Genomic DNA, 27,573 nt, shown 5'->3' on the forward strand with positions numbered 1-27,573 from the left:
GCAACAGAGTTGAAACCTCTACTCAAAAAATAAACATTACAGAACAAGTATGTTAGGGCTAAGAGAAGACTTCAGTTTTATCACATATTAAAGTTAATAGGTGAATTGTAAAGCATGTCCTCCAGTGTAAATTTAGCTAATTCTACAAATAACAGTATGTTGAACCAAAACCAGAGTCACTGATGGGTGTCAAGTCCCATTCTATGCTAAGCAGAGTTGAGTCAGGATGTCAGTAGGCATTGTAGTGAATTTTAAGTGTTAGAGGATGGGGAGTGTGGAACAAGGGTACTTAATTCCAAGTCATTGGTAAATGCCTTAAAAAAAAAAAGGATGCTATTAACAGCATCTGTCTCATTTGAACGTATTACTATAGTTTGGGTTTGAAAACATTCTGAATTAGTGGTGTGGAATATTAAAGACCTTCAAGAACCTTTACCATTAAGCACTGTCTTGGTATAAAACAACCAAGATTCTTACTGCCTAATTTTTCCTCCCTTTTGAAGAAAAGCTTCAAATACATTTGTATAACTGTGGTGTAGTGGAATGTGCACTGAATTGGGAACAGAGACCTCAGGCTTGTACAGGCCTTTTCACTTAACTAGATTTGGGTCCCTGGGTGAGTCAATTTTGCCAACTTGGTTCCCTCTTGTATTCAACTGTGTTAACAATAAGATTATTTCCTTTAATCTGTAAGCAGCCAAGTGTGACAAATGTAAAGTACACTCTGGTGTAGTTGTGACAATTATTTATTGTAACAATAATTCCTTCATGACTATTATTTATACCCTCCTTTTAAAAAAGCACTCTAAAGGTTTTCTAAGATAAATTACAATTTCCCTTCTTTCCATAACAGTATACTAAATGTCACACACAACCTTTTTTGTGGCATGGAGTTATTAAAAATATCAGTATGTGAGTGCAGTGGGACCATACTGCTTGTGTGTACCTTGTCAACAAATATGGTTATCAGGTGCAGGGTTATCTCTGCAGTTCACACATAACTTACCTATATTTGTATAACATCCTAATTAAAACATTTATGGGGGTAGAATTTCAGGAGTGCTATTTTTCTGGAAGCAGTACATTTATAAATGGAATTTTGGAGATGTATGCATCAGTACGAAAATCCATTTTGTTCCTATGTTCCATAGAGCAAGTGGTTAAAAGTTCACACGGGAGGATTCTTCCTGAAGTGTACCAAGTATATTTGGATTCTGAGTTCAAATAGCAATGATGTATCTGTTTATGGACAATAAGCTACATAATACTGCTAAAACCTCCTAAAATGTACCACTGAAAGATTACTACACATTACAGAATAGTAGTGTAAATAGTTTATTTGCTCATACGCCATGAAAAGACCAGAAAAGTAACATGAATTGCTTTTATAAAACATTTCTAATATTGCTAAGAAGCAGGTCCATTAATAGACAAAAAGAAAAGAACATGTCAACATTATTGTCTATTTGTAGATTAATAAATAGTTACTTTAACATAAGCATATCAGCATTGAGCTTTGGAAATCAGCTGTTTTGTAAAGTCCAACTCTTATGTACCATGGTAAAATTGCTAGTTTTATCAGAATGAATGTTGAGTCGACAGACAAAATATTGGCATGTTCTTTTAGAAGTACACATTTATGGATTTGTGCCAGCAGGTGGCAGTTTAAAAGTAATTTTTCTGTAAATAGGTACACTAAAGTGAAATGTGGTAACTGAACCCTAAACTGTCCTTGTAGTTAAATATATATATTTAAAAAAACCTATAAGTTAAAATAACATTCAGATTGTATAGCATAGGCTGATGCATTTTTAAACATATTTACAATATTACCCAGAGGTTTAAGTGAGAATTAAAGAGAAGTGTAAAAACCATAAAAAACTGCACCAATTTTATAGCAAAATATCTGTACATTTAAAAAGATCATATAACTACACATTATCCAAGGAAAGGGGACTTTCACCAAGGGAGTCACATAAGCACAACAAAATAAGAAATTCAGTGGTTAAATACTATACAATAAACTTTACAATTAATATATTGATGTACCAAGAAGGTAAGCCAGAAGCAGAATGTATATTATGAAAAGTACAAATTTAGCTTTAGTCCAGTTTTTGACTTTGGAATGGATCAAGTGCCCTGCCAGAGACAAAGTAAAATAATGGTGGCTTAGTGGGTCATTTAGTCCCATTACATATTTAAGCTTAATACCAACGTTAATATTTCAGCAACTTAATTGCAGATCCCCATAAGTAATCTGGGAAATGCAAGAACAACTTAGCTTTAATACACGATGCCATGTGTTTCTTCTCCAATTTACCAAAGGTGGGGAAAATCCTTGCGATTGTCAGAGGAAGAATAAAGCCAGGTTCCTAAAACTACTAGTGGATGTAACCTTGAATGCTTGTTGATGAGCTAATACACTTCTCCCTGGCTAGCAAGGCACCAATTTCTGCTCTCAGGATTAGCCTATAATGGTCCTCAAATTCTAATTCTGATTACTGAGATGTTAATTTGAGTGCTAATTAATATATTTGCATTATCAAAAAGCTGCCTCTAGCTGAAGAACAGTACTGTGTCTTAAGCAACATTTTATGCCATTATATCTTCTCATTCATACCAGTGAACGGCTCTCACAACATTGTTCCCTAGCACAGAAGTAGTACGATGTGTCAATTCAGTGACTTCTGTGCCACTGCAATTGCATCCTGTTTGTACTTGGCTGGGCTTGATTATGGAAAGAAGGAGTTTATCATGTGACTTTTGCCTTCTTACATGTTGCAAGTCCTTAGAAATAAAATTGATGGTATGGCTGAAACAAAATTCCTTAAAAGACATCTCAGCAAAGGAAGCCCACGGCAGATGCATCCATGTTATTTACAACTTATCAGGAAGCCAGGGTGGGCCATTATGGGACCATCACAGTGGCAGGTAATAAATTTAATAAGAAATTTACATTTCAATTTAAAAAACAATAACATACTGGTGTAAAAAGATACCTAACCAAATCAAATCCTATTGCTTTGATTAATCTGAGCAGGTACTTCCATTTTTAGGCACTTGTTAACAAGGAATGAAAGGAGAGCCCATCATTTTTAAATTCCTTTTTGTTTGCAAAGTCTGAGCCCTTAAGAATATTTCAGGTGTGTTCAAGGCTGTAGTTAAATGGTAGCACATAAAGTTCACATGGGCGGTTTCATTCACACCCTCTATTCATGCAGGCCAGTCTCGGGTTCACATTGTTATTTCGGCACCATTAACAGAACGCAAGTTCTGGTCATCAAAGCGCCTCCTGACACTTCTCCTCACCGCATCGGCTCGTCTGTATGGTTGGTTTCTAAGATCTGCAAAGAGGAGAGTACCAGTGAGAGAACAGCAATCTTCAGTATCATGGGTCTAAGCAAGACAAAGGCCAGCTGGCAGCCAATCAAAGCAGCTTGTGTAGAAGAGTCGTCTAATGGGCCCTTAAGACTCATCAAAGTATTGAGTCAAAGACATGAACGTTTGCCTTCAATATTTACAACCCAACAAAATAGGATGTAATACTGGCGGGATTCTGGGACTTTAAGAGAAAAATATATAATACAGTATTTCTGTAACTGGCGAGAAAGTCTAGTTGAAGTCTTCTCTTAAAATATTTCTTCAGGGCCGGCCTCAGTGGCTCAGCCTGTAATCCCAGTACTTTGGGAGGCCGAGTCAAGTGGATTGCCTGAGCCCACAGGTTCGAGACTCACCTGGGCAACTTGGCGAGACCTTGTCTCTACCATAAATCAAAAAGCAGCCGGGCGTGGTAGCGCACACCTGTAGTTCTGGCTACTTGGAAGGCTGAGGCGGAAGGATCGCCGGAGCCCAGCAGGTCGAGGCTGTGGTAGCTGGGAGTGTGCCACTGCACTCAGTCTGGGCGACAGAGTGAGACTCCAACTCAAAATATATATATTTCTTCAGCTGGAAACAGCCGTGGTTTAGTTGGTTTTTGTCTTTTTTTTTTTTTTTTTTTCTTGGAAGCCTGGGCATCAACAATAATTGCAATGAATTTTAAACTGCAAAACTAATAAAGCAGGCTGCCCTGTCCTATCTTGTCCTTGACGTTTTAAAAAGGACAGAATCCCAAGGCCTTAGCTTGCAAGTACAGACTCTTATTTTCATTCCATTAAGCTAGCTGAGATTAGTTTTTTACTTTATGAATTAGAAACAGTGCTCATTCAACCATTACGTCTAAACCAAATGAATATTCTTGGAACATCATTTTCTGTCACCCCTTATTTTTAAAGAGATGGGGGTCTCACTGTGTTGCCCAGGCTGGCCTAAAGCCATCTGCCTCAGCCTCTTGAGTAGCTAGCACAACTGGTGTGTACCACTGAGTTCAGTTGTACTACCCAGTATTTATCTCATCAGTAAGGTGAAACTGTATGGGTCCTCCTGCACTTTCCGTTTTGTGTTGCTGGTGCACAGTAGAATGCCTGGTGTTAAAAAAATTTTTTTTTAATCCTTGCTGAATGAATCAGTTGCTGCATACCAGTTAAAATAGGCACTGCTATATTGGGATGAAGTAGGATGAACTGAGGAATTTTACATAAGCATTTCTAGAATGAAGGCATGCTTTCTTGAGAGTAGGTAGCCTAGCCAGTAAGCACCTCCTTTAGAGCACAGTGAATAAAAATAAAGCAGTCTTTGCATTTTCCCCCTTGTTTAATTAGTTTTATTGCCCTTTTATTAACTTAGTATTGTTGACTTTGAGGAAATATTTTATCTTTAGAAAGGAAAATAAAAATGAATAAAAGAATAAAACCAGACTGAATCTTTTTTTAATCCCTTTAACTAAACAGCAAATTGAAAGCGGAGCTGGTAGGCTACACTTGGCCCACAGTGTTTGCTCTGCTGTACCCCCATATTTTACGATAGTTTCCTTATATTTATATCGGTACTTAACATAAAAACCAGTGTTTCTGGCTTCTGTTGAAAAATTGGAGGAGCTGGAAATACTGGGCCCAAATTTCTATGTGGCAAAAAACGAATTAGAGTTGAGATCTATGCTCTCCCAGGTTCAACACAGTTCCCACTTGGCTCCTGACTCAACGGAATGTGTGACTCTGCCCTACTCCTAAATTCAAGTAAAGAATAGTTTTGCATGCTCTAATGCTCTCAAGCCCCTGCTTCCTAGCCCAAACTGGTAATGGAAGGCCAGAATGACACTATTGGCTAAGAATCTGCAGCTCTGTGGTTCTTCAGTCCTCTGAGCAATTTGTTCTAAAGATCTTAACCCTTCAAAAGCTGTAGTTCATGTTCCCTGGCCAGGACCTGCTTTCAGTCTCTCAGATCAAAATGCAGTTAGCTGGATAACTCAAAGGCCAAAAAGGGGGCAAGGAAAGGACAGCTTAGCACTCAAAGCAAATACAATCATCAGCGAATACCCTTGTCCAAGGCATCACTCTTGAGAACTTAGAAGCAGGTTGAGAAAGAGTCCAACAGAGAGAGGCTCAAGCCTTACATCATTGGATTGTGAGGTACAAAGACTTCTCCCCGATCAGAGTCTCACCAGTATTACCCTCAACCACAGATTGAAACCATTGATCTGCATACAGAGAGAGGAGGAAGCTAAGTAAAAAGTGATGCTTGCCAGCTCTGTGTATCCTCCACCACCGGTGTGCTAGAAGAAATCCTTACCCTCGAGTGAACATTTGGAAATTTAGTGATATTATTCTTCTTTAAGGCTAAACAGAAAAAAAACAAAAACACAAAATGATGGTTAAGTAAAAATGGGACGAAGATGGAAAGCAACTCAACTTAGTGCTTAACATTCCCGGGCTTGTTAGCCAACAGAGGAAGAGAGTGGGAAGCCATTACTACAAGAAATGTTAGAGAAAACAAGGGAAGGATGAGTGCATCTTCCCACCCAGCTCTCTGACCACCCAGTTCCAAGCTGCTTTGAAGATTGGCTCCAGAAAGATAGACAGTCCAGCAAAACTGACAGCAAACACCAGCCAAGCAGATGACAGTTTTTAGCCTGTTAATAAGCACTGGTTGGTAAGTACACTACAGAGCAGGCAACAACAATTTCCTTTGATATCTTCAGAGACAGAGCAACATACACAACAAGTGCAATTTATAGAATAGATAACTACAAGATAAATACACCCAGTTCCATGTCAATCTCATAAAGGGTGAGTCAACAGCTAGTTCCAATTAAGAGTTTGTGCTTCCTTGGTCTCTTTTCTAATCAACTAGGCACTGGACAGAAGTTTGTTCCTTATTAGGCATTAAGAACTAAGTGTAGGAAGTTACTTCTTGGAAAAATTAGATTTTTTCCCCCCAATTCTAAGAACAATGGCATTTTCTAATGGTAGGTATCTGCTATTAGTATTTCTGGTGCCACCGTCCTGACTTTAAAAGCAGGTCCAGATATGGTCTCATCCCAGAAGAAATACTCTGGGTTTGACATGGAACAGAGCTACAGTGAGGAGGCATGAATGAAATAAATTTTTGTATTCACTTCCTGCTCACAGCTTTACTCCAACATGGGATTGCTGGTTGCTGAACTTGGACATGACACTCAGAAGAAATAGAAGGGACCTGCCCAGGGTGAGTTGTTGTGAGGCTGTGAACTGCCTACATCTGCATACATAGGCTAGGTCAAAAGGGCTTCCTGTCCTAAGCTCATATCATGAGTTCTATCACCTTTTGGATTGTAAACGACAGTTAAGGCCCAATTTACAGCTGTGCATAGTTCACAGTTCCTTCTGCAAATTATTTTACCACTTCACAGCACTTTACATTCCTGACATGTTCTTATGGTGTGTAACTTTACTATAAAGCATGTTAACTGGGTACAAAAGAGACTGAAGTTAATAATATGTGTAAGTACAGTAGTGAATTGTTAATGGCTATCTTCTGTGCTCAAAGATACTAGTCCCAAAATCTTATAATCTACTTAGTTCCAATCCTGAATCTCAAAGAAGTGCTCTATTTACTATTTTTCTGGAAGTTCCTCAAGCAGTTATATTAATTCAACTGTCGTGTACACCCAGACCATCACAGTCATTTAGATAAATTTATGTACTGGAAGTGGCAATGAGTGAGCAGTAATGACTGAAATGCAAAACCATGCAACATGAGGACAACACAAAATGGAACATAATGGAGATGGCAGTCCCACGCTAGCATGTTGGTTGGCCCTGACAGACACACACAGGGGACATAAGAGGGCAAAAAACCTGTAGCGACCTTTTAAGAGCATCAGATGAGAAAGAGTAATAGTTTAGTAATGGTATTCCTCAGTGAGAACAGGTTCGCAGAAAAACCGAGAGCCACGCTTGGCGGTGCGAGCAGTGAAGGGCACAGTCTTCAGCACTGCATCGAAAATGACAGTCAGACAACACAAACAGAAGAGAGTGAAAAGCTGAGATCTACTGCATTAGTACATGGTTAGTGCTTTGTTAATCATACCTGGGAAGGGGGTAGTGGAGGTGGGCAGGAAAGGGGGAAGCAATATACACTCAAGTAGGTTCATAAAAGTCTACAAGAGTTCATCTGGGGCTTGGAGGTGGGGCAGAAAATAGAAAAATATTCTAAGGAGGATAAAAACTACCCTATACGCAGATATTCATTCACACCCTTTGGTAGATTAATGACTTAGATCAGGCAAATAGAAAATGTACATTCCATTCATTTCATAAAGCCAGGTGTCATTGGGATGGAGTACACTAATGCAAAAGGAACCCTAAGTTCTTGATGTACAAGGCTGGAGGCTTCTCTGCCTAAAAGTGAATTTTGTGGCACTGAGCCCAAAATGTGCTTACCTAGGGAGAAGAACTATTCCTTGCCTCGCTCTGAGCGTGGTTTCTCCCCTAGTGTGAATGAGGCAAGGAGAGGTGCTAAACAATGAGGGCTCTATCTGGGGACCATCTGCAAGCCACCACCTGGTATGGACTGAGATACCAACAGGCACTTGTATGCAGGATATGAATGCACCTACCATATGTAGGGAACTGTGTTGTCATCAGTCACTTATTCAGGGTTTACACCACTTTAATCTGGCAAGGGATTCTTTTTATTTTATTTTATTTTTTTTGAGTTGGAGTCTCACTCTGTCGCCCAGACTGGAGTGCAGTGGCCGCTCCCAGCCACCGCAGCCTCAACCCGCTGGGATCCGGCGATCCTTCCGCCTCAGCCTTCCAAATAGCAGGAATTACAGGCATGCGCTACCACGCCCAGCTGATTTTTTGATTTATTGTAGAGATGAGGTCTCGCTGCCCAGGCGGGTCTTGAACCCGCGGGCTCAGGCAATCCACTCACCTCAGCCTCCCAAAGGCGCGGGATTACAGGCTGAGCCACCGAGCCCGGCTGGGATTCTTTATTGACTTTCTTTTTAATCTAATCTATCTATCTGTGTAATTACCTAATCTATTTAATTTCCCTGGATCTGAGCTGTTAAGAAAAATTGGTGGTTTTGGCAATTTGAGATCCCAACTGACAACACTGACTAAGCTATACCAAGAAATTAGGGGTCAAAAGTTTAGGAATTATGTTTTCTAAAAATTAGGATAATTGGAGAAATGTGAAAAATGACTAGATACTTGATACTAAGGAATTGTTAGTTTGGGGAAGGTGTGATAATGGCACTATGGACATGCGTTTGTTTTTTAAGGTGTCCTTATCTTTTGAAGATACATACTTAAATATTTCCAAATGAAATTATGTATCTTGGATGTGCTTCAAAATAATCCCAAGGGTTGGGTATGGGGGTTGGGTAGAACATATATGTAACAAGACTGGCAATTAGCTGATAATTGTTGAAACAGGGAAGGGGTACATGGAATATAGTTTTGTATACTCTGGGACCATCCCATAATACAAAGCTTTAAGGATCTGGAAGCTGATAAACAACATTCATGTGTAACAGACATGAAAGAAAAATAACTTGCTGCCATTGTGGCCCAAGTTATTGTTCTGATCTGTAAGAGGAAGTATATAAATCTGGGGGAACTGGTCTGAGGAGAAGGCATCACGTTAGAATTTAGTCAGGCAAGAACCAAGCTGGGTTAAGGCATGATTCATAGCTGATAGAACAACCGACAGTCCCCAACCCTGGGCTAGAAGCCTATTGGCTCATTCAATTAAAGTACCTATTGACTTCAGTTACTCTGAATGAGTAAAGAGGCTTTTAAAGAGCATGCATGGACTGTAGTTAGTACAGAGCTGAGTGGGTCTTGTCCACAGTAGGTATTATCAGGCAGGTGGTTAGGGTGGCCGTCAGGAGGAAAACAGAGTGTGATGACAAATGGAAAACCATTAGGTGAGGGAGGCTCTGTGGAAACCTACAGGGTTCCAATGATTTGGGGAAGTGGGAAAGATTTTTTAGAGAGATTGTTGGGGCAGTATACATGCAACTACAAATATACTTCAAACCCGAGTGTGGAGTTTCTGCAGAATTCTGGGTCTGAATAAAGTCAATTAAAATACTTGCCAACCCTGGATAAAAGTAGCTGCAAAATCTACATGCAGCGCAGTCTAGGTGAGGCCAGTGAGATCCCCATGGGTCACAGTGAGGAAATACCCTTTACCTGTGATAATATCTTCAATGGCGCCATCTTTTCCCTCATATACATGTCTGTTATCTTTAACTTGTCGTCTTCTTAATTCTGCAATTAACTCTTGCTGCTGCCTCTTTGATTTATGGGAAGGAGACTAAAAAGAAAGAAGGGCAGGGATTAGTGGGACCAGCACCCATTGGGAGTTTGTGAAAATCCAAAAATGTCTGAGCATTATGTGATAAGCAGCCTCAGCGAAAAAAACACACAGCACCATCCTGATATTTTGCTCAAACACAGAAAAACTCAGGAAGCTTCTGGGAAGAAAAAGTCAGAAACTTTCACTGAAGAACTCTACCTGGCAGCAATGGGAAGGCTGGATCCTACAACAACAAGAGGCAGCTGGGAACAGACACAGGCTGAACTTTGGTGCAAAGGATCATGATGAAGAAATCCTTGGCCTGCCAGCTTTTTGCTCCTTACCTATGACATCACCCTCCATAACCATGAAACGTTCCCTCCCACAGTCAAGGCCAGCACCAGCGGGCACCCACACAAGGCCTTCTCTGGCCTTCTCAGGTCATCTGGTATGGCCTCTCTGTATACTCAACAAAGTTCCAGATTTCTATGGACTTGGAAATGCTACACAAGCATGCTTTTAGCTTCAATCCAGTGGTCACTGAACAAGTGAACAGAGCTCCATCTACCAAGTTTCTAGGCCCCAGAAGGAAGTGTACGGATCCTGAGCATGTCTGGCTTGCTGCCCCTCTCTACAGCTTGCTCAGAGGAGCCATCGAGGTCTCTTCTCATAAGGCCCCACTCTTGAGCCTTGCATTTCTTACCTTTGGATCCTGCTGCTCCATCAGAGCTTCTTGCTCCAGCAGCTTTTCCATAAGAGCTTGTTCCTGCTTTTTCCTCAACTCATTTTCCTCTTCTGCTTGCTGGGTAAATCAAAAGAACCAAAAGGACCACGTCAATGGAATTGACAGCAGTCACGAATGTTAAAGTCATTCCTGGAGCATCCTTAGGGAGTTGGGAAATAGAATAAATGGAAAGTTGAGATCTACAATTTATGCCTGTGTACAGTTCTGATTCTGGGTTTCACTGTCCATCTGACACATTTCTTCAGAAGCTGAGAGTTGAGATTCAGTTCATCCACAAGTCCTTCCCTATGATCTTCTCCCTGCTTGAACTGCCTCTTGGTCTCAGTCCTACTTATGGTGGGGACCTACCATTTTGGTAGCTGTGCCCAGTGATTTTCATGTGAGTTTGTTTACCTTCCAGAATCTGCCTACCTACCTATAGAGCTTCTCCGAGAGCAGGATCTACATCCCTCCTTCCTGCCACAATAAGTACTCCTCCTTCCTTCACCAATGTTATTGATGCTGTCCATAGACAAGCCTAGATAATATAGATTGTGGTGTTTCCTAGGTGGGCTAACTGCTTCTAACGCTCTCCTCGCCATCATTTCTCAAAGGACAAAGCCTTTTGACACATGCCTCTGGGTCATACAAGAGCTTTTTCAAGACCATGGCCCTGTATTATGTCCAAGAGTGCCTCCTGTTTAAAGGAAGGGCCACTTATTAATCCAGATAAAGAAACAGAGCTCATCCTTATTAGCACCATCCTCCAGTCCTCACTAAAGAAATGTTGGTCTAAGGTCTTCAAGTCTGAGCTAGGACTAACACACACAGGCTCTCCCTGACTTCAGCTGCAGCAAGCACTTTTGTCACAGGCCATGGTTCACTTCTACCTGTTAAGTAATTCCACAGGAGGCCTGGATTTTCTAAGCCCTTCGCCTTGTCTGCCTGGGTGAATAGTCAACAAGGCAGCAAAGAGCATCTCAAAGAGGGCAGCCAAGAGTCTCTGTTTTCTGGCTGAGGCCCAGAATGGGCTTGGTGGAGAAAGGGATCATCATGGCCTGAAGGCCCCAGAGCCCTCAGCCTCTACAGGACCAGAGACTGCTATCTCATTCAGACCACCCGGATCTGCCACCCAAGGAACTGGAAGGCTTCTCCAGAGCAGCTGAGACTCAGACACATCTCAAGGAGGGCACTTGCTTGGGAAACAGTTACCAGGAGGACTCTAAAGTATACTCTCCTGTTTACCTTATATGCTTTCACAAACCGGACAAATACAGGAAAGAAGACAGAGGGTGGTGTCGTCTTGGGGTTTTCTCCGAAATACTTCACAACATCATCAAAGGCATCCTGTAACGAAGCAAATTTCTCTTGAATTTCATTAGTTCCAGCATTTAAACTCGATGTTCCATGGGGGTGGGGGGACTGAAGCAAAGCAGCAGCCATGAGCCGGGCTCCCACAGTTTCCTGTCTTTGTAGCCTCCATGTCTCCTCTCCTCAAGGCTTCATCAGAGGCAACCAGAGGAGGGCAACGGTGGGACACAGGAACTCACCTCCAGGCTGCTGCCACTTCCACACACTCACACCCACACACAATGAGAAACCCTGTCTTTCATGTGTTTCTTAAGGCCATGGAAGAACCCTTTAAAGCCAGCAGAGTAAAAAGGGATCTTAGAAGTCACTCTGACTCCAAATCCCAATCCCTTTCTTCAGTGTTTCTTACATCCCCATGTAGGGATGCTCAGTATCTGCTCGAATTCTTTGATATATCAGTGACCCCTGGCATAGTATAAGATTTTGAGGCCAAGAACACTGCTTTGCTGGGCACAGGCCTGACACATGCCGGCTGAAAGGAATATAGGACACATAATGGAGGGAATACAAGAGTGGAAGGGGATGGGGAGGGGCAAGATTGCAGATTAGAAAAAGACAACGGGCAGGACAAGGGCACTTCCAAGGACAATATTTGGAGTGATCCTTCTGTGGTTATGAGCTGCATAAGCAATCTATCCTCACAGACAGAAGGAAATGGAGCACTTCTCCCCCAACTCAGGGTCTGTGCTCCAGGTGGCTTTAAGGGAGCCAGTCTCTTCTCCATGGTGTCGAAGGGCACTGGTACTTGCCTGTGCAATCTTGGCATCATCCTGCAGTTTCTTCAGCTTCCCCTCGTTGTTAAGAATGAACTCCTTCAGCAGCGTGTTGTGGTCGTGCATGGTGTACTCCCTCTTGGTCAAGTCCATGCCCCTCTGGAGCTCCTTGACATCCAGTAAAACATTCTCAAGGGAGACTGAAATAGAGAAGGCAATGTCTCAGTGAACCTTAACTGGGAAAGTCAAGACCACAGCATATAAGTCTGGCAGTTGGGTCAAGCTCTCAGTAGGTTCACAGGCTTCCTCAAGAGTCCTCGATTTAGTCTCCAGGTTTCAGCACAGAGATCTTTTAATACGAATAACTTACAAAGTGTTCATTATCAAGCACTACATTAAAATTTGTGTGTGCATTAATTTGTTTGCACCACTAGCCCCTTTTGCCCATGTAGGGAAAGCAGCATAAAGAGGTTATGTGGCCTGTCCTTGGTCACACAGCTAGTAGATAGTAGGCACGCTTGAGTAATGACTGTGGACTCTTAATCTTGTGCTTGTACACAACTATTCAATTTTTCCTACAGAAATAGCCTATTGGTTGGCTTGCAGGCACAGAGGTCATCTGTGACAGGCCCAAGATTCTTCATCTTCTAAAGCTTTTATCTCTTTTGCATTTCTGTGACTCTCCAGTAGGGGGCAGCATGTTGCCTGCTGATTGCAAGTTGTATTAACCTCTAGAACCCAAAGCTTCTTCAGCAACTTTCCTGCTGCGGAAAGGTTAAGCAAGAACCTCTCCATTTGCAGTGCGGCCACCTTCCAGAGCAGGCACATTCTTGGAGCCTCCTGACCCCAAGAGGTCAGGCTCCAGCTCTGGCTCCTCCTTACCTGACTCAGCTCTGCATGTGGATGAATTACAAAACTACACAGTATGTCTTCCCCACTAGCCTCACACTAATTCGTCTTTGATTCCTTGATACTTATGTTGGTGCCAAGTACACAGAAGGCACTCAAAAGTGTTCACTGGATAAGTGAAGGGGTGAGTGAATATATGAGTTGAAAGTATAGCCGGGCTCGGTGGCTTAGCCTGTATTCCCGGCGCCTTGGGAGACTGAGGTGAGCGGATTGTCTGAGCCCGCGGGTTCAAGACCCGCCTGGGCAACTTGGTGAGACTTCATCTCTGCAATAAATCAAAAAATTAGCCAGGCGTGGTAGTACACGCCTGTAGTTCCAGCTACTTGGAAGGCTGAGGCAGAAGGATGGCCAGAGCCCAGCTGGTCGAGGCTGCGGTGGCCGGGAGCGGCCACTGCACTCCAGTCTGGGCGACAGAGTGAGACTCCAACTCAAAAAAAAAAAAGTATAAAGAATCGGTGCTGGCCAACATGAATATCAGAAAGCAAACAGAAAGAACAGACAGGGAGCACCCCAGTTTCCCACTTTCCCACTGATTTTTTTCAAAAAATCACTTTTTGGGAATCCCATTTGGGCCAAACAAAATGTGTTAGTACTAATTAGTAAAGTAATAATTTGTTTTTTAACTTTTTTCTTGGTTAGAATCATGATGGTCAAGAACCTCCAATAGACGCGAAGCGAAACTTGAAAGGAGGAACACCACTCCACCAGAAGAGAAATTCTGCTGGCAGCCTACATAAGCCCCAGATGTAATGTCTATCCAGCCTGCATCGCACAATTCTTTGCAGTCATGAAAATCATTTCTGTCTGCCACTCAGGCTCTACTAGGGCTTCAGCAGCATTTATCCCAGTAACAGTGTATCATCTCATTCATTCATTCATTCACTCATTCATTTATTCCCACCACCCAATCTACCAGGGGCCGAGGGAATTATAAGGATAAATAAAACCTGATTATACCCTTAAGGAGCACATAGGTTCCCATGGACATGCAAATTGTTATGATGAAATATGAGAAATCACATACGAGAAGGTAGTGCAGAGTGCTCTTTAGTAAGAAGGAAGAAGCAGCAGCCTCTTACCCTGGCTTAAGGAAGTCAGAAGACCTTGCCCTCAAAAATTCTGTAAGTCTGGGGTAGGCCTCAGGAATCTGAATTTATAATAAACACCGGCTGCTTAGAGTTCAAGATCACACTTTAAGAATCACAGCCTGTAACTAGCTCCAAGGTTAATCTGCGTATCGTTCCTTCTTCTGACCTAATATTCTTTTGAGAGGACATGGTACACTGTATGACATACTGCATGAGAAGGAAGAAGACCTGGGTCCTATCCTGTTTACCAATTTTTACTCATCTAATCTTGGGCAAGACATTTCACCTCTAACCTTTTCAATCTTCTTACCTATAACAACATGGGAATACTATTACTTCGGGTACAATCCACCTATCTTAGAGTCATTGATTATTTAAATGAGAAAATGCATAATTGTCATAGCAAAGTAGCACCAAGAAACACTGATACTTTAGAGTTCAGGCAAAGGCAACAAGTTTAAACTACGATACCTGAGCAAGGAGAATGACATAAAATCAAATTAGAAGAGTTTGTTGGGGGGGGGTGTGATTCTCAAATTCTCATCCTATTTCATATAAGAGCAATATAATTAAGAGCACAGTGAATGGAAGAGGGAAAGCACACTAGCTTAGAAGACCTGATCTTCACAGAGAAGACACCGAGAGACCACTTTGATGCCCACGTTCACGCCTGCCCTCAGGAGTTGGCCACACCACACTCAATGTATTCCAGCCCAGAGTTTCTGACTTCTTAGCAATGGCTTCTTAAATGGGTTCTGAAGAGTGTTTGCTTAAGCAGGGAATGACTCCCACATGATTAAACCACTAAATACCAGAGAGTATTATCAACAGCTGAAATCAAGTACCTGCGGCAGCTTTTTCCACATAATGAAGCTCATTATAAAACAGGGACACTTGGTGATATTTTTCTTTGACAACATTTGAAATGTAGTGCAACAGCGTTTGCTTTCGGTCTGTGGACTTTGTGTCTAAGAGCTGAAAACAAAAGAGAACATGTGTTAGGTGCAAGAGCGAAGGGTGACAGGAGAGCTACTTGCCAGATGCTGATTTCCCCACCCAGTGTAACAAGTTGACAAACAACATTCCCAGAGAAGATTCAAGATTCAATGTGTTCTTTTGTTCTTCAGTGACCCTGTCCATTGATGCTTAATTGGCTTGAGGACTTTCTAGCCACAGACATGCTAAACTTGAGGGAAGACCCTAAGCACCTAAGTATGGTTCACATCTTTTCTCCTCCTTATCCACGGTCTCACGTTCCACGGTTTCAGTTACCCAAGGTCAACCGCAGTCCAAGAATATTAAATGGAAAATGTAAGTTTTCAATTACACACCACTCTGCGTAGCCTGTCCCATGCCATCCCACCCAGGTCATGAATCTTCCCTTTGTCCAGCAAATCCACACTAAAGATGCTACCCACCTGTCTTTCACTTAGCAGTCACCTGGGTTATCAGAGCAACTGTTGCCCACCACAGTGCGTGTATTAAAGTAACCCTTATTTTACTTAGTTATTCTATTTTATTATTAGTATTGTTGTTCATCTCTCACTCTGCCTAATTTACAAATTAACCTATACACAGGCATGCATGTGCAGGAAAAAACAGTATATTTAGGGTTTGGCACTATCTGAGGTTTCAGGCATCCACTGGGGGTCTTGGATCATATTCCCCATGGATCAAGGGTGTCTGACTACTGTACTTACATGAACTCTCCACACTCCCAGTCCTGCATCTGCCATCCCACCTCCCCTGGCTTAAAAACAGGAAAATTCCTGTTTTTGTGCTCATCCAAGTGAAGGGGCAGGGTAGAAATGGAAAGCAAAGCCTGTGGGTGTATGCCTACCTTCTCCACAACAGGACTCCTGCATGGTGGTTTGTACACTTAACACTGCTCCTTCCTCACGCTGTAGCCTCAGGTGACACAAAGCAGATATACTTTACTGACCAGGACCCACTGTGACTGACTGGACACTCCCTATCACATAACCACATCACCCCAGCCTGGGGACTCAACCTACTGCCCAAACTTCCCACCTGGCAATCACATGAGGACTGCACAGCCTGGAGAGGGATCCACAGAGGACCGTGTCTAGTCTTGTCCCTGTAAGTCAAGTGACTGAAAAGAAGAGCATCTTTTTCCCATGCAAGAAAAAAAATTTAGGCCAGGTGCAGTGGCTCACGCCTGTAAACTCACTTTGAGTGGCAGAGGTGAGAGGATTGCCTAAGCCCAGGAGTTCAAGACCAGCCTGGGCAACTTGGTGAGACCTTGTTTCTACAATAAATTTTTTAAAAATTAGCTGTGCATGATGGCACGAACCTGTGGTGTCAGCTACTTGGAAGGCTGAGGTGGAAGGGTCACCTGAGCCTAGCAAGTCAAGGTTGTAGTGGCCATGAGTTTGCTACTATACTCCAGCCTAGGTGATAGAGTGAGATCCCGACACACACAAACACATACAAAAAAGGAAAAAAAATTTACGAAAATACAGAAAAGAGGCCAGATGTAGTGACTCATGCCAGTAATCCCAGCATTTTGGGAGGCCGAGGTAGGACCAGCCTAGGCAACAAAACAAAACCACGTGGGTACAAAAAAGTTAAAAAAAATAGCCAAGCATGGTGGTGCATGCCTGTAGCCCTAGCTACTAGGGAGGCTGAAGCAGAAGGATAGCTTGAGCCCAGGCGTTAGAGGCTACAGTGAGCTATCATTGTGCCACTGCACTCCGGACTGGGTTACAGAGTGAGACCCTATTTCTAAAAAATAAAAATAAAATAAAATACGGAAAAGCATTTACAAAAATGAATTTGAAAAATTTTCTAATTCCAACTGGATGTAGTGGCTCATTCCTATAATCCCAGCACTTTAAGAAGCCGAGGCGGTAAGAGTGCTTGAGCCCAGGAGTTTGAAATCAGTCTGGGCAACATAGCAAGACCTTGTCTCTACAAAAAAATTTAAAAATTAGCCAGGTGTGGTGGTGCATACCTGTAGTCCCCGCTACTTGGGAGGCTAGGGTAGAAGGATGGCCTGAAACCAGAAGGTCAAGATTGCAGTGAGCGATGATCATGCCACTGCATTCCAACCTGGGCCGACAGTGAGATCTGACTCAAAAGAAAAAAAAATTCCTAATTCTATCTGACCTCTGTTAAAATTTTAACCTATTTCCATTCAGCCTTTCCCCCCACATATTTTACTTAATTGAAGCTAAACTGTACATGCAATTGATACCCTTTCTTTTCTAAACACAAAAACTCTCATTTATTTGGACATTCTTCATAAGTATTTTTAAACAGTTGGAAAAAACTCACTGTATTAACTGTTGTTACAGAACATTTATTTAATCATCTCCCACAATGTTGGACTTTTCGATTGTTGCTAATTATTTGCAAATGTAAATAAAACACAATGTTCAAAATTCAGGCACTTGAGAAAAGATTCCTAGAAATGGAAATACTGGGTCAAAGGGTATGAGTATTTATAGGTTCTAAGAGCTTACTGCCAAATGGTGTTCCAGAAGATTTGTACCAACTGATCCTCCCATTAGCAGAGAATCTCCATAAAATATCCCACCCCCACATCCAAGATCAAACTCCCCAGCTCCTGGACTTAATCTCTGCCAGCTGTTGGTCCTTTACATAGCTCTCATATTTCTTTTAGTCCACTCACCAGATCTAAACTCTGAAGCTTAAATCCATAAACTGCTCCTCTTTTACTGCTATTCATGTAATTTCCAAGGGCCAAGATGATCTGCAGAAGAGAGAGAGGAGAAACCCATCAGTGCAGCACTCCAGGCACAGGAATGTAGCTGACAAGTCAGCTCTTCGTACATGTACACAAGGAAAACTTCACTTGCCTCCAGAATTTTCTTGAGTTTTTGGGACGACTTTATAGAGACAGATGCTGCTATAATCGCATGTAGTTGCTAGATTCCAATCAAAGAAAGGAAAAGGGGGAAAAAAGACATGTTAAAATGGAAAACTAATTGGAAATTAAAAATAAACACAAAAGAAAACAGATCTACAAATAGAGTATAAAATCTTAATGATGAGATTCTACTTTCCTAGGCTTAACAAGTTTAGTTGTCCTACTAGGTCTTAGGTAGCCATATCATTTACATGCAAAGTCTTTTCTAAAACTATTCACAATAACAAGTAACACAGGAACTTGCTAATCACAAAATCTGTAACCAACCTAGAACCAATAGGACTCAGAGTTGAGTCAACAGCTTCTTCTGGCAGAACTCAATTCCTTGTCCACTACCTCTAATCATGTCATAAAATGTGTATTTTTAAATCAATGGAGCTGTCAAGAATTTTTTTTAAAAAAGCAAAGGGATATGGCACCCTCCAAAAGGTTCCCAGAACATATTTTGAACAGACATACTACTATAATCAGTAACAAACAAAAATTTATTTAGAAACAGAATTGGGAAAGAACTGACTACTATAATCAGTAACTAACAAACTTTATTTAGAAACAGAATTGGAAAGAACTGAAGTTTATGATATCCGCAAGTCTTTACCAGATTAACACAAGGGAATGAGAGATGGTTGGCTATGTCTAAGGCACTACAGTCTACTGTAACAAACTTCCAAGAGAGACAACTCTTATGGTGAACTTAATGTTTCCCCCCAAAAAACACATATAAGTCTGTCCACTAAAGATATAGGATCACTTTTAGAAATTAAAGTCACATTCTCAGTATCTTCAGGAAGGATCTATGTTTGAGAAAATGGTTTTCCTTGTCCTCCATACTGAAGCCTTTTGAAATCCAGAGGACATCTATAGATACAGAAAACAGCATTCTCATGGGAGAATAGCAAAATGGAATATGGAAATTCACCATTTTTCACATTTATTTCACATATGTAATGTGGAAAAGATGGCTAAAATAAAAATGCATTCTAGAAAGTTCTGGGAAGAAGTCTTCGAGTCCATCACACTGAGTGCAATTCTGGAAGAAACTTGAAAAAAACAAAAAAAGATTCCCTGTCTCTTTGGACTCTTCCCCTGCCAGAGTCAGTCTACTCACAGGAGTCAGCATCTGAATGCTTTCAGCAAAGTTCCCAATGAAGGCCATGATGGTCATCTTCTGCATGAGCCTCTCAATTTTACTGAACTGCATCATGAACCGATCTTCATCTGACAGATTCTCCAGAGGCTTCCTTTCCCGCTCATAGAGCCGAAGCACTTTCACCTCATTCTCAGTTGGCAAGAACCGCATCAAGCATTCTACAAAGTCTACAGGCAATGTCTTCAAGTCAAATCTGAAGACAGATGTGAAAAGATTGTCATTAGAGTGAAAATCTCTTACCTCCTTTCCATCACACACCCATGGGGTCCAGCTCAACAAATACCAATTCAAAGAGTCAAATTTCTCCAGCTGTCTCGCAAAGTACCACCCAGGTGCCAGTTCCTGACTGTGTATCAGGTTACTTAATTGGTACCTCAATTTCTTCCCCCAAACCTAGACCTAATTACAACTGCCATCCTCAGGTTTTAGACCATGGGCATGCCTAAACCTCTAGAAATCAAAAGCAAATGACAATAGGAAGAGGTAGAACAAAGGCCAAAGCAGCTGATGGTTAAGTGGTTCAAGAATCTGGTTTTTAGGCAACATGAAGTGCCTCTAATTAAGGAGATTAACATCTTACACATTAATATAGACTCTCCGGTGAATTCTGTAAAATATGTAAATTAAACCAATAGTCTGGTATTATTTTTTTTCTTTGGAAATAAGTGCATCCAAATGCCTATACTATATGAAGGTTTTGGGCTAAGTGCCTACATTACTTGAAGGAATACCAGGTTTTTATGAATGTATGCTCAGTTTGAACAAATAAAGCATTTGTTACAGTCTCTATTCTCTATTATTTTTTGCATAATCTTTGTTCAGCTAATTAACAGAATTACATTTAATCTTCATGACAAACAAGGCACATCAAGATTAAAAACCAGGCTTGCATATCAGGTTTCAATATCGGAGATCAGAACAGACTGTAGGAGGCACTAGGCTACTAGATTATGGCCCCAGCTGAAGACATGAAATTGGAGCAAAGGATTTCTCAGGGTCACTTACAGGTCTGAGAGTCTCTGACCAAAATCATAAAGTATCAATTTATGAAGAATTAGTTCCCCAAACATTTAATAACATCCTTATCACATCTGAAAGTCACTAGGGCCACAAGAAGAGTACAGAGATTATTTTAATAGAATAGTAAATAAAACCAATGCCTCCTATGCAGTTCAAGAAAAGAAAACTTTAAAATGTCCTGAAAGCACTAAAAACAACAGAATTCACATTCCTATTGTTATGAATTAAAATATGCATCTGTATCATATTTGCATCTGGCATTGAACTATATCATTCCACAAATGCCATCAAATTTGAATTCAACAAATCTGGATAAAATCCAGATATTCCAGAGAAAATGGACATCTCTCTTTTTTAACATCTGCAACACTCAGTTCAACTTTCCTTTTATGTAAGCATTGCTATAGGCCTATGGAAGAGAATAGATCAAAATAATAAATGATGTCACAGTCCAGATGTTATTCTTCTCAAACAATTAATTACTCATTCCCGTACAATACTCCCTAAGGTGATTTCTGGCCTACCTCTTCAGTGTTAGCATCTCATCCAACTCTGAAATAGCACACATACAGAATAAAGAGGATTTGTATGTGCGAATGTCAAGCATTGTTCCATCTTTTATCTTAGGTCTTATCTCACAATGGAGAATATTTCTGTCCTCTACTAATTCATAAATTTATTTTCATTCTTATCTTAAACTTACTAGGATATAATTTTCCAGAATTCCCTGAACTTACACATGAATTGCTTTACATATCTCATCAGCAGTCTTTCCAGCTTTCCTTAAAGTTATGGCAAGGTTTTTGGCCCTGTTTGCTTCTAGTAATGTCACTTTGTTTGATCCCTTCTGTGTTATCTTCTGCTTGCTTGAAGAAAGATCAATGGCAGGACCTTGGGCTTTTGTCTTGAATATTTCCTCAAATTCATCCACATTTAAATCCTGAGGTAGAGAGGGATGGCATGGACAAATTGTATTATGCTTAAAAATTACATCAGAAAGTCACCATTTAGACAGTTAAAGGCGTTACTTTTTTGACTTAGTAGTCGTCTTTGGCCATGGCTTGCTCTATTTTTCCTGTTTTAGTAAAAGTGCAACTTCTGACCACATAGAGAAGTGAATGTCTACAGTAAACTGCTGATTCCAACTAGCCAATTCAACTGCCTTTCAATAATCAGCTTGCATAGATAGCTGCCACAGCTTAAAACTACCCATCTAACAAGGTAGTGACATAGTGACGGCAATTAACTGAGTTCTTATATTCACTTACAGTTCAATAAAGGGTTTTTATGCTCCTCTCTCAATTAAAGGAAGAAACTGCATCAGATATATATGGGTGTGTGTGTGTGTATTTGATATTGTATCAATTGATTGTATATTGTACTGATATTGTATCTATGCTAAGATGCTCAAAACTATTTGCCATTTAACATAATTTTTTAAGCACAGTTTTAGAACTACCTTACAAAATAGTGTCACATATTATTCTTTGATAATATGAATCATTTTTTTTATATCAAGACACTTAAAACACAGCACTTTATCTCTAACACTTCCAGGTTAACAGAGCACCCATGTTGGCTTTGCTGCAGAGAGAACACTCCCCCCTAGTTTCTAACCAACAAAAAAAGATACCTCCAGAATTCGCTCATCATCAATTTCATTGAAGACTGTTCCATTGATCTGATTGGGCTTCAAAGCAACCCAGTTAAACACTGGCATTCTGAACTTCGTCTTGATTGGCTTCTTAATTTTCACAGCTAAAGATGTCAGAGAGAATGAAATTAAGATCCCACCAGAAGCCCATGACCCTCAGGAACAATCAGACAACAGTCCTTGCGAGCGGCACTTTAACACTGGAGGAAGGCTGGCAAGAGGCGCTTGAGTGTTTTAGAATATGGAAAAGAACACACATGGTCTTGGCCAGAGCCATCTGAGGTCATCACTTGGTTGACTATAACAGCATTGTATTAAAAGCTAACTAAGGCCAAAGATGCATTTAAAAAAAAAAATTAAGGCAGTTGGATTGCTGCATTGTAGTTATACTATCAGGACAATGCTTAGGACAAATAGTGTTGGAGAGCAAAGGTTATTATTCATGCTATTAGGTAGTAGAGAGGGCAAATACTGTCAAATTTTGATATCATAAATTCCTGGTTCTAGAGCACATATTTGCAAACAAACCTTAAAAAAAGATCAGAGACCGCAGAGAGTGGTTATCTAAACAACCAGGAACATAATGTCATGAAGGTTAACTTTCACCCAGGGCAATGCCTTCCTGTGGGTGATTCCAATAATGAAGATTAACCTGGCTGCCGAATTATTTCAAGCAGAATAAGAGCCATGGGTGGCCTAAATGAGAAAATGTTTAAGAAGATGGAAGGGGTACTTAGAAATCTAGAAATTGCATTGCTTCTCAGAAGTGGCCACAGACCCTTTCCCCGCTTTTTAAAAAGCCAAGTTCTCCTAGAAGTCAGTTATGTTTGATGAGGTGATTATCAATAAACCCACTAAAAATACTGAGAACTATCTTTTAGGGGCCAGGGAGAGTGCCAACTCCTCTCACTTTGGGGAAATAAGCTAGAAAAGGTAATCCATTTAAACTTCTATTTATCAGCTATACATCATAAAACAGTCTTTCCAAACCACTTAGCTGTATTAGCCTATCCTGGGTAGCCTGCCACACCTTCTGGGAACTTCACTATTTGCCATTATTATTAGCACTTCAGCAATTCAGTGCAGAACAAAATAAAAGCAACACACTCTTGAGCTTGTACCTGGCTGCCTGCCTTCCTCAGTTGGTTTTAACTGAGAAAGGGAGACAGACAGTGCCTCTCATTCCTCCAGAGTTACAAAGGCCATTGGCACAGCAGGAATGTCATCTGATGAATCCACACAAAAGCATGCAGGAACACAGTCACAGCTTTGGCCAAACCAGACCTCTCCATCACCAAGCGCGACACCTTGGTCCCCACAATTCCACAGAGTCGGATTCCTCTCCATTCAGTGTTTTTGTCTACACTACCCAGGAAAACCGATCCTCAATAGGAAGAAGGAACAGATCTTCCTCTAGTCTGGCACTTCGGCAATATGGGAGGATGTGGGAGCAGGGGAGGGGCTGTGAAGGGGTCTTTTCACAACCTGAGATGACAGGTTGGTGCCACTGGCTTCCTACCTTCCCTCCATGGGCACTGCAGGCGCAGGACACTCACTAGAAGTCATGCCATTTGCAGCCACCCTTCTGACTCTTTATTAAGGTCAGGATTAAGCCTGAGATAAAAATACAAGCACTCCTCAGAAAGATTTTCTTGACTCTGGGGCACATGGCAGTTGGGGACGAGGAGGAGGGAACATATGTGGCCACCATGTGTGGTAGTGTGATAAGACCACCACCACCACCAGTCAGAGACCAGCAGGAGGGGACTGGAAAAGGGGAACCTGGCAGCTTTTCTTTGTTCTTCTTTTTTCCCTAAAATAAATCTAAGTTCCTTTTAGAGCAGAAGCCTTAGATCCAATTATAAAAATGAAAGTAAAAGAAAAAATATTCCTTTTCTCAGAGGCAATGAAATAGGGCATATAATCCAGGGCGTCTACTTCAAGGATGATAATCTCTTCTGCAGGTTCAACTAGCATGTGTGGGCAAACCTGAAACAAAAGTCAGCCAACACCAAGACTCCCCGCAGACACAAAGTCAAAATGCAATGGATCGAGGCAAAATGGAGTGGAAAGATGTCAAGGCACAGTGTGACCAACAGGAACACATGGCAAATACTCAACACACTCAGTGAGGAGCAACCTACAGAAAAGCTTGATTGGCCCATCTTTTGTGGAAGCAGAAAGAACAGAGAAAATACAAAAAAAATTAGATAAGGTTAGAGTCAAGTGGCTCAGTGGTTCACGCACTCTTAGCATAGAATTTCATGCTTCTTGGTCACACTTCACAAGGTAGCACAGAGCCAAAAATTCATTTCCATTCAGGCCTGCCTTGAAGACTCACTCGTTATTTTCTTTTAGGAAGTATCCTCTTTAGAAAAGGGAAAAAAATTATTTCATTGTAGTGGTCCCAAATAGCCATATTGAACTGTGCTAGGTATTCCACAGAATATAGATTTTTTTAAAAAATAAAAAATACTTAGCCAAAGTCCAAATTCTCATTTTGAAGATCCAAACACATCCTTCCAAAGAGACAGCAAAGGGTACAGACTGCCCAGCAGTCTGTCTCAGGTCACCTACCCTGGGAAAGGTTCTATCACAGATTTGAGGAAGTAAGCATTATTCTTCAAATGCCTATTTCACGCTGCTATTTTCTCTATAAAATGCAAAGAAAACTCTCAACTAGATAAACTACGGGGACCTCCCCTTGGCCTCTTGTCTTAGTCACCAAGAACACACTTGCTCATTGTCTACTGAAGAGATAAGGCCTCCCGTTACCTGTAGATCCAGAGCCCTAAATGGTGTCATGGGTTTCTGACATCCTGGGAGCCCTGTGCATATGAGCCCAGTTCTGTCTCTTGGATCTACTGGGGCATCCTGATTCTGCCTGGCCTCTTGGTTCCAGAGAGAGAGAGGAGTTACTGAACACACTGGCAGAACATCTTATAAAACGGGCTTTATCTACTAATTATTAACAGTTAAATTAAGGATAAAAAGAGATTGAAGGCCTTGTAGAAATTGCCTGATCTCAAGCTATCAAAGACTTGTAAGGGCCTTGTAAAACAAGATAACTCTTAAAATTGTTTAACAGACTCTTATAGAACTAAAGAAGAGTTTCTTCAGTCCCACATACAGTCCTCTAAATTGCGTGAGACACAACGGGGACAACTTCCATCTGTAGCAATCCTGAAGGCAGCAGTTGGTTGTCAGCTGAGCACAGAGCCCCACCTCTTAAAACTGAGGCAATCATAGATCAACCAGACAGGACACACCCCATCCAAAGGGAGCCATGGACACATCTCAGCCTCTTGGCTCCCTCCCTCTGCAAGGCAGTTCTGAGTTCCGTGTGAGCACTCAGGTGCATGGAAGCGGGTGCTGGGTCGCATATTAATTAGCTTTTGTCAGAGAGAAAGGAAGCAGTACCCAGTGAGACAACACAGCAGTCACATCTCACAGCAAGTGCTCCTTTGGGGACAGGGAAAGTCTAGCCAGGGAGCCCAAGCACACAGGACAATTACAGGTCTCCACACTCAGTCACTGACAACAGCCTGGTGATAGTACGCATTCCCAGGGCTTGTTGTGAGGTTTTTTTGTTTGTCTGTTTATTTACATTCCACAATCCAACAGTTTCATGATGATGCTCCTCCAACTTTTCTCCTTCAGAAGCAATAAAAGTTCTAGAAGAAAGTGGTAGATGGGGAAGATCTTGAAGGGTAGAAATAAGCCACTGATTTATGCTGAACATTAAACTGGCTTCTTGTTTGTTTCTTTGACAGTTTTATAGATGTCGGGGTGGAAGTAAGATCACAGATTTGATGTGAGACAAACTAGTAATGGGTAGCTTTGGTGTGTCCGAAAGGGCTCCAGTCACTAGGATAAATCAGCCCTCATGACTATCTGGTAAATTGTTGACAGAGCCCTGGAAGGAATGGAGACTGAGAAATCTTTATGGCTAAGACTGTCGTTAAACTTTGGGCAAAAGGCTCTGAAAACCATTGCAGCTTTGGGAATGGAGGCTATTAGGGTGGTAGTTCTTCGTCAGAAATGAGACCTCATGAACTGCCTAAGATAAATGAGGAGTCAGAATTATACCATGCCAGCGGATGGCAAAGCTCAGAGCAATTCCAAATACCTTGGAGTCACTTTGTGACTGGGAAAATGGCTTGCAGTACCATAGAAAAGAGTAAAAGCTCATTTCTGTAAGTCAAAAACAAGAACTTCTCCTTCAAGGCATTTACAGCAACTCTACTCCTCTCGCTCCACCCCCTGCCCCCATTTTACTTCTGGTGAGGTAAGGTGTTATCCTCCTGCATCCACCTCCGGGTCAGCAGGAGGATAACACAATTTACTTGGAAGCAGTTCAAGGCACGGAAATACTGCTGTTGACAGCACTTCCCTTTGAAGCTTAAATCTATTCTAGCAAATTTTTTTTTTTTTAATTTGAGTCAGGGTCTCACTCTGTCACCCAGGTTGGAAGTGCAGTGGCATGATCATGACAATCACAGCTTACTGCAGCCTTGACCTACTGGGTGAGGTGATCCTTCTATCTCAACCTCCTCAGTAGCTGGGACTACAGGTACAGGGCAGGCCACCACATCTGGCTAATTTTTTTGATTTTTTTTTTTTTTTTTTTGGTAGAGATGAGGTTTCACCATGTTGTCCAGGCTGGTCTCGAATTTCTGGGCTCAAGCAATCCACCCACCTTGACCTCCCAAAGTGCTAGCATAAGCCACCACACCCAGCCCTACTATAGTAAATTCTGATGTTCTCAAATGCTCAGAAAGCCTACATCAGGTAATTACAGAGGCACTTTCCCCTTTTGTAGATGACATTACAAACACTTAAAAAAAAAAAGGAGCCAAAAGCACTTGACGTCTGTGTCTAATACAGAGCCCTGACTACTACAGGTGACCTGGAAGTGTTTGCTGAACCCACAACAATGCACTGATGCTTAGACAGGTAGTTTATCCCTTTTCCCTTCTCTAGGTGGGGCCAGTAGAAGGTGTGAGAAATCAGAACCTCCCACTGGGGAGGGTGTGACAAAAGCTACTTAGCCTCCCATGCACGACAACTTTCCCTTTACTGACTACATTAGCAAGAATATTCTTATAGTAAAAGGAGATCTAAGAGACCTGGACCTTGAAAGAACAGCTTTAACTCTCTGAGCTAAGACAAATTTCTAACATGAGTACCTGGGTTTGAATTCTATGCTCTTACCTGCTAATCCTGAGTTGAAAACCACAGTGGGTGAGGACGTTCCGGGCAGTGGGGGTGCAGAAGGAGGAGGGGGTGGGGGTAAAGGAGGAGCTGGCACAGTCTCGGCTGCAGGGCCTGGGAGGGGAGGAGGTGGGGGAGGAGGTGGAGGAGG

At 41.6% G+C, this 27,573-nt stretch overlaps 1 protein-coding gene across 1 annotated transcript in view; it reads right to left on the reverse strand.

Moving 5' to 3' along the window:
* Positions 1-1,319: 1,319 nt before the first annotated feature.
* Positions 1,320-27,573, reverse strand: part of FMNL2 (formin like 2) — a 144,578-nt gene continuing 118,324 nt past the window's right edge. The window contains 12 exon segments of the mRNA XM_021719068.1: positions 1,320-3,344; positions 9,561-9,684; positions 10,370-10,468; positions 11,636-11,737; positions 12,511-12,674; positions 15,317-15,446; positions 18,127-18,207; positions 18,314-18,382; positions 19,493-19,727; positions 21,292-21,494; positions 22,188-22,312; positions 27,423-27,573. The exon segment at positions 27,423-27,573 is cut by the window's right edge and continues 19 nt beyond it. Coding sequence (XP_021574743.1) covers positions 3,235-3,344; positions 9,561-9,684; positions 10,370-10,468; positions 11,636-11,737; positions 12,511-12,674; positions 15,317-15,446; positions 18,127-18,207; positions 18,314-18,382; positions 19,493-19,727; positions 21,292-21,494; positions 22,188-22,312; positions 27,423-27,573 — 1,593 coding nt within the window. The 3' untranslated portion in view covers positions 1,320-3,234.

This window comes from Carlito syrichta, unplaced genomic scaffold, assembly GCF_000164805.1.
Source record: "Carlito syrichta isolate Samal-C Ts95f unplaced genomic scaffold, Tarsius_syrichta-2.0.1 Scaffold314111, whole genome shotgun sequence".
NCBI classification, from domain to species: Eukaryota; Metazoa; Chordata; class Mammalia; order Primates; family Tarsiidae; genus Carlito; species Carlito syrichta.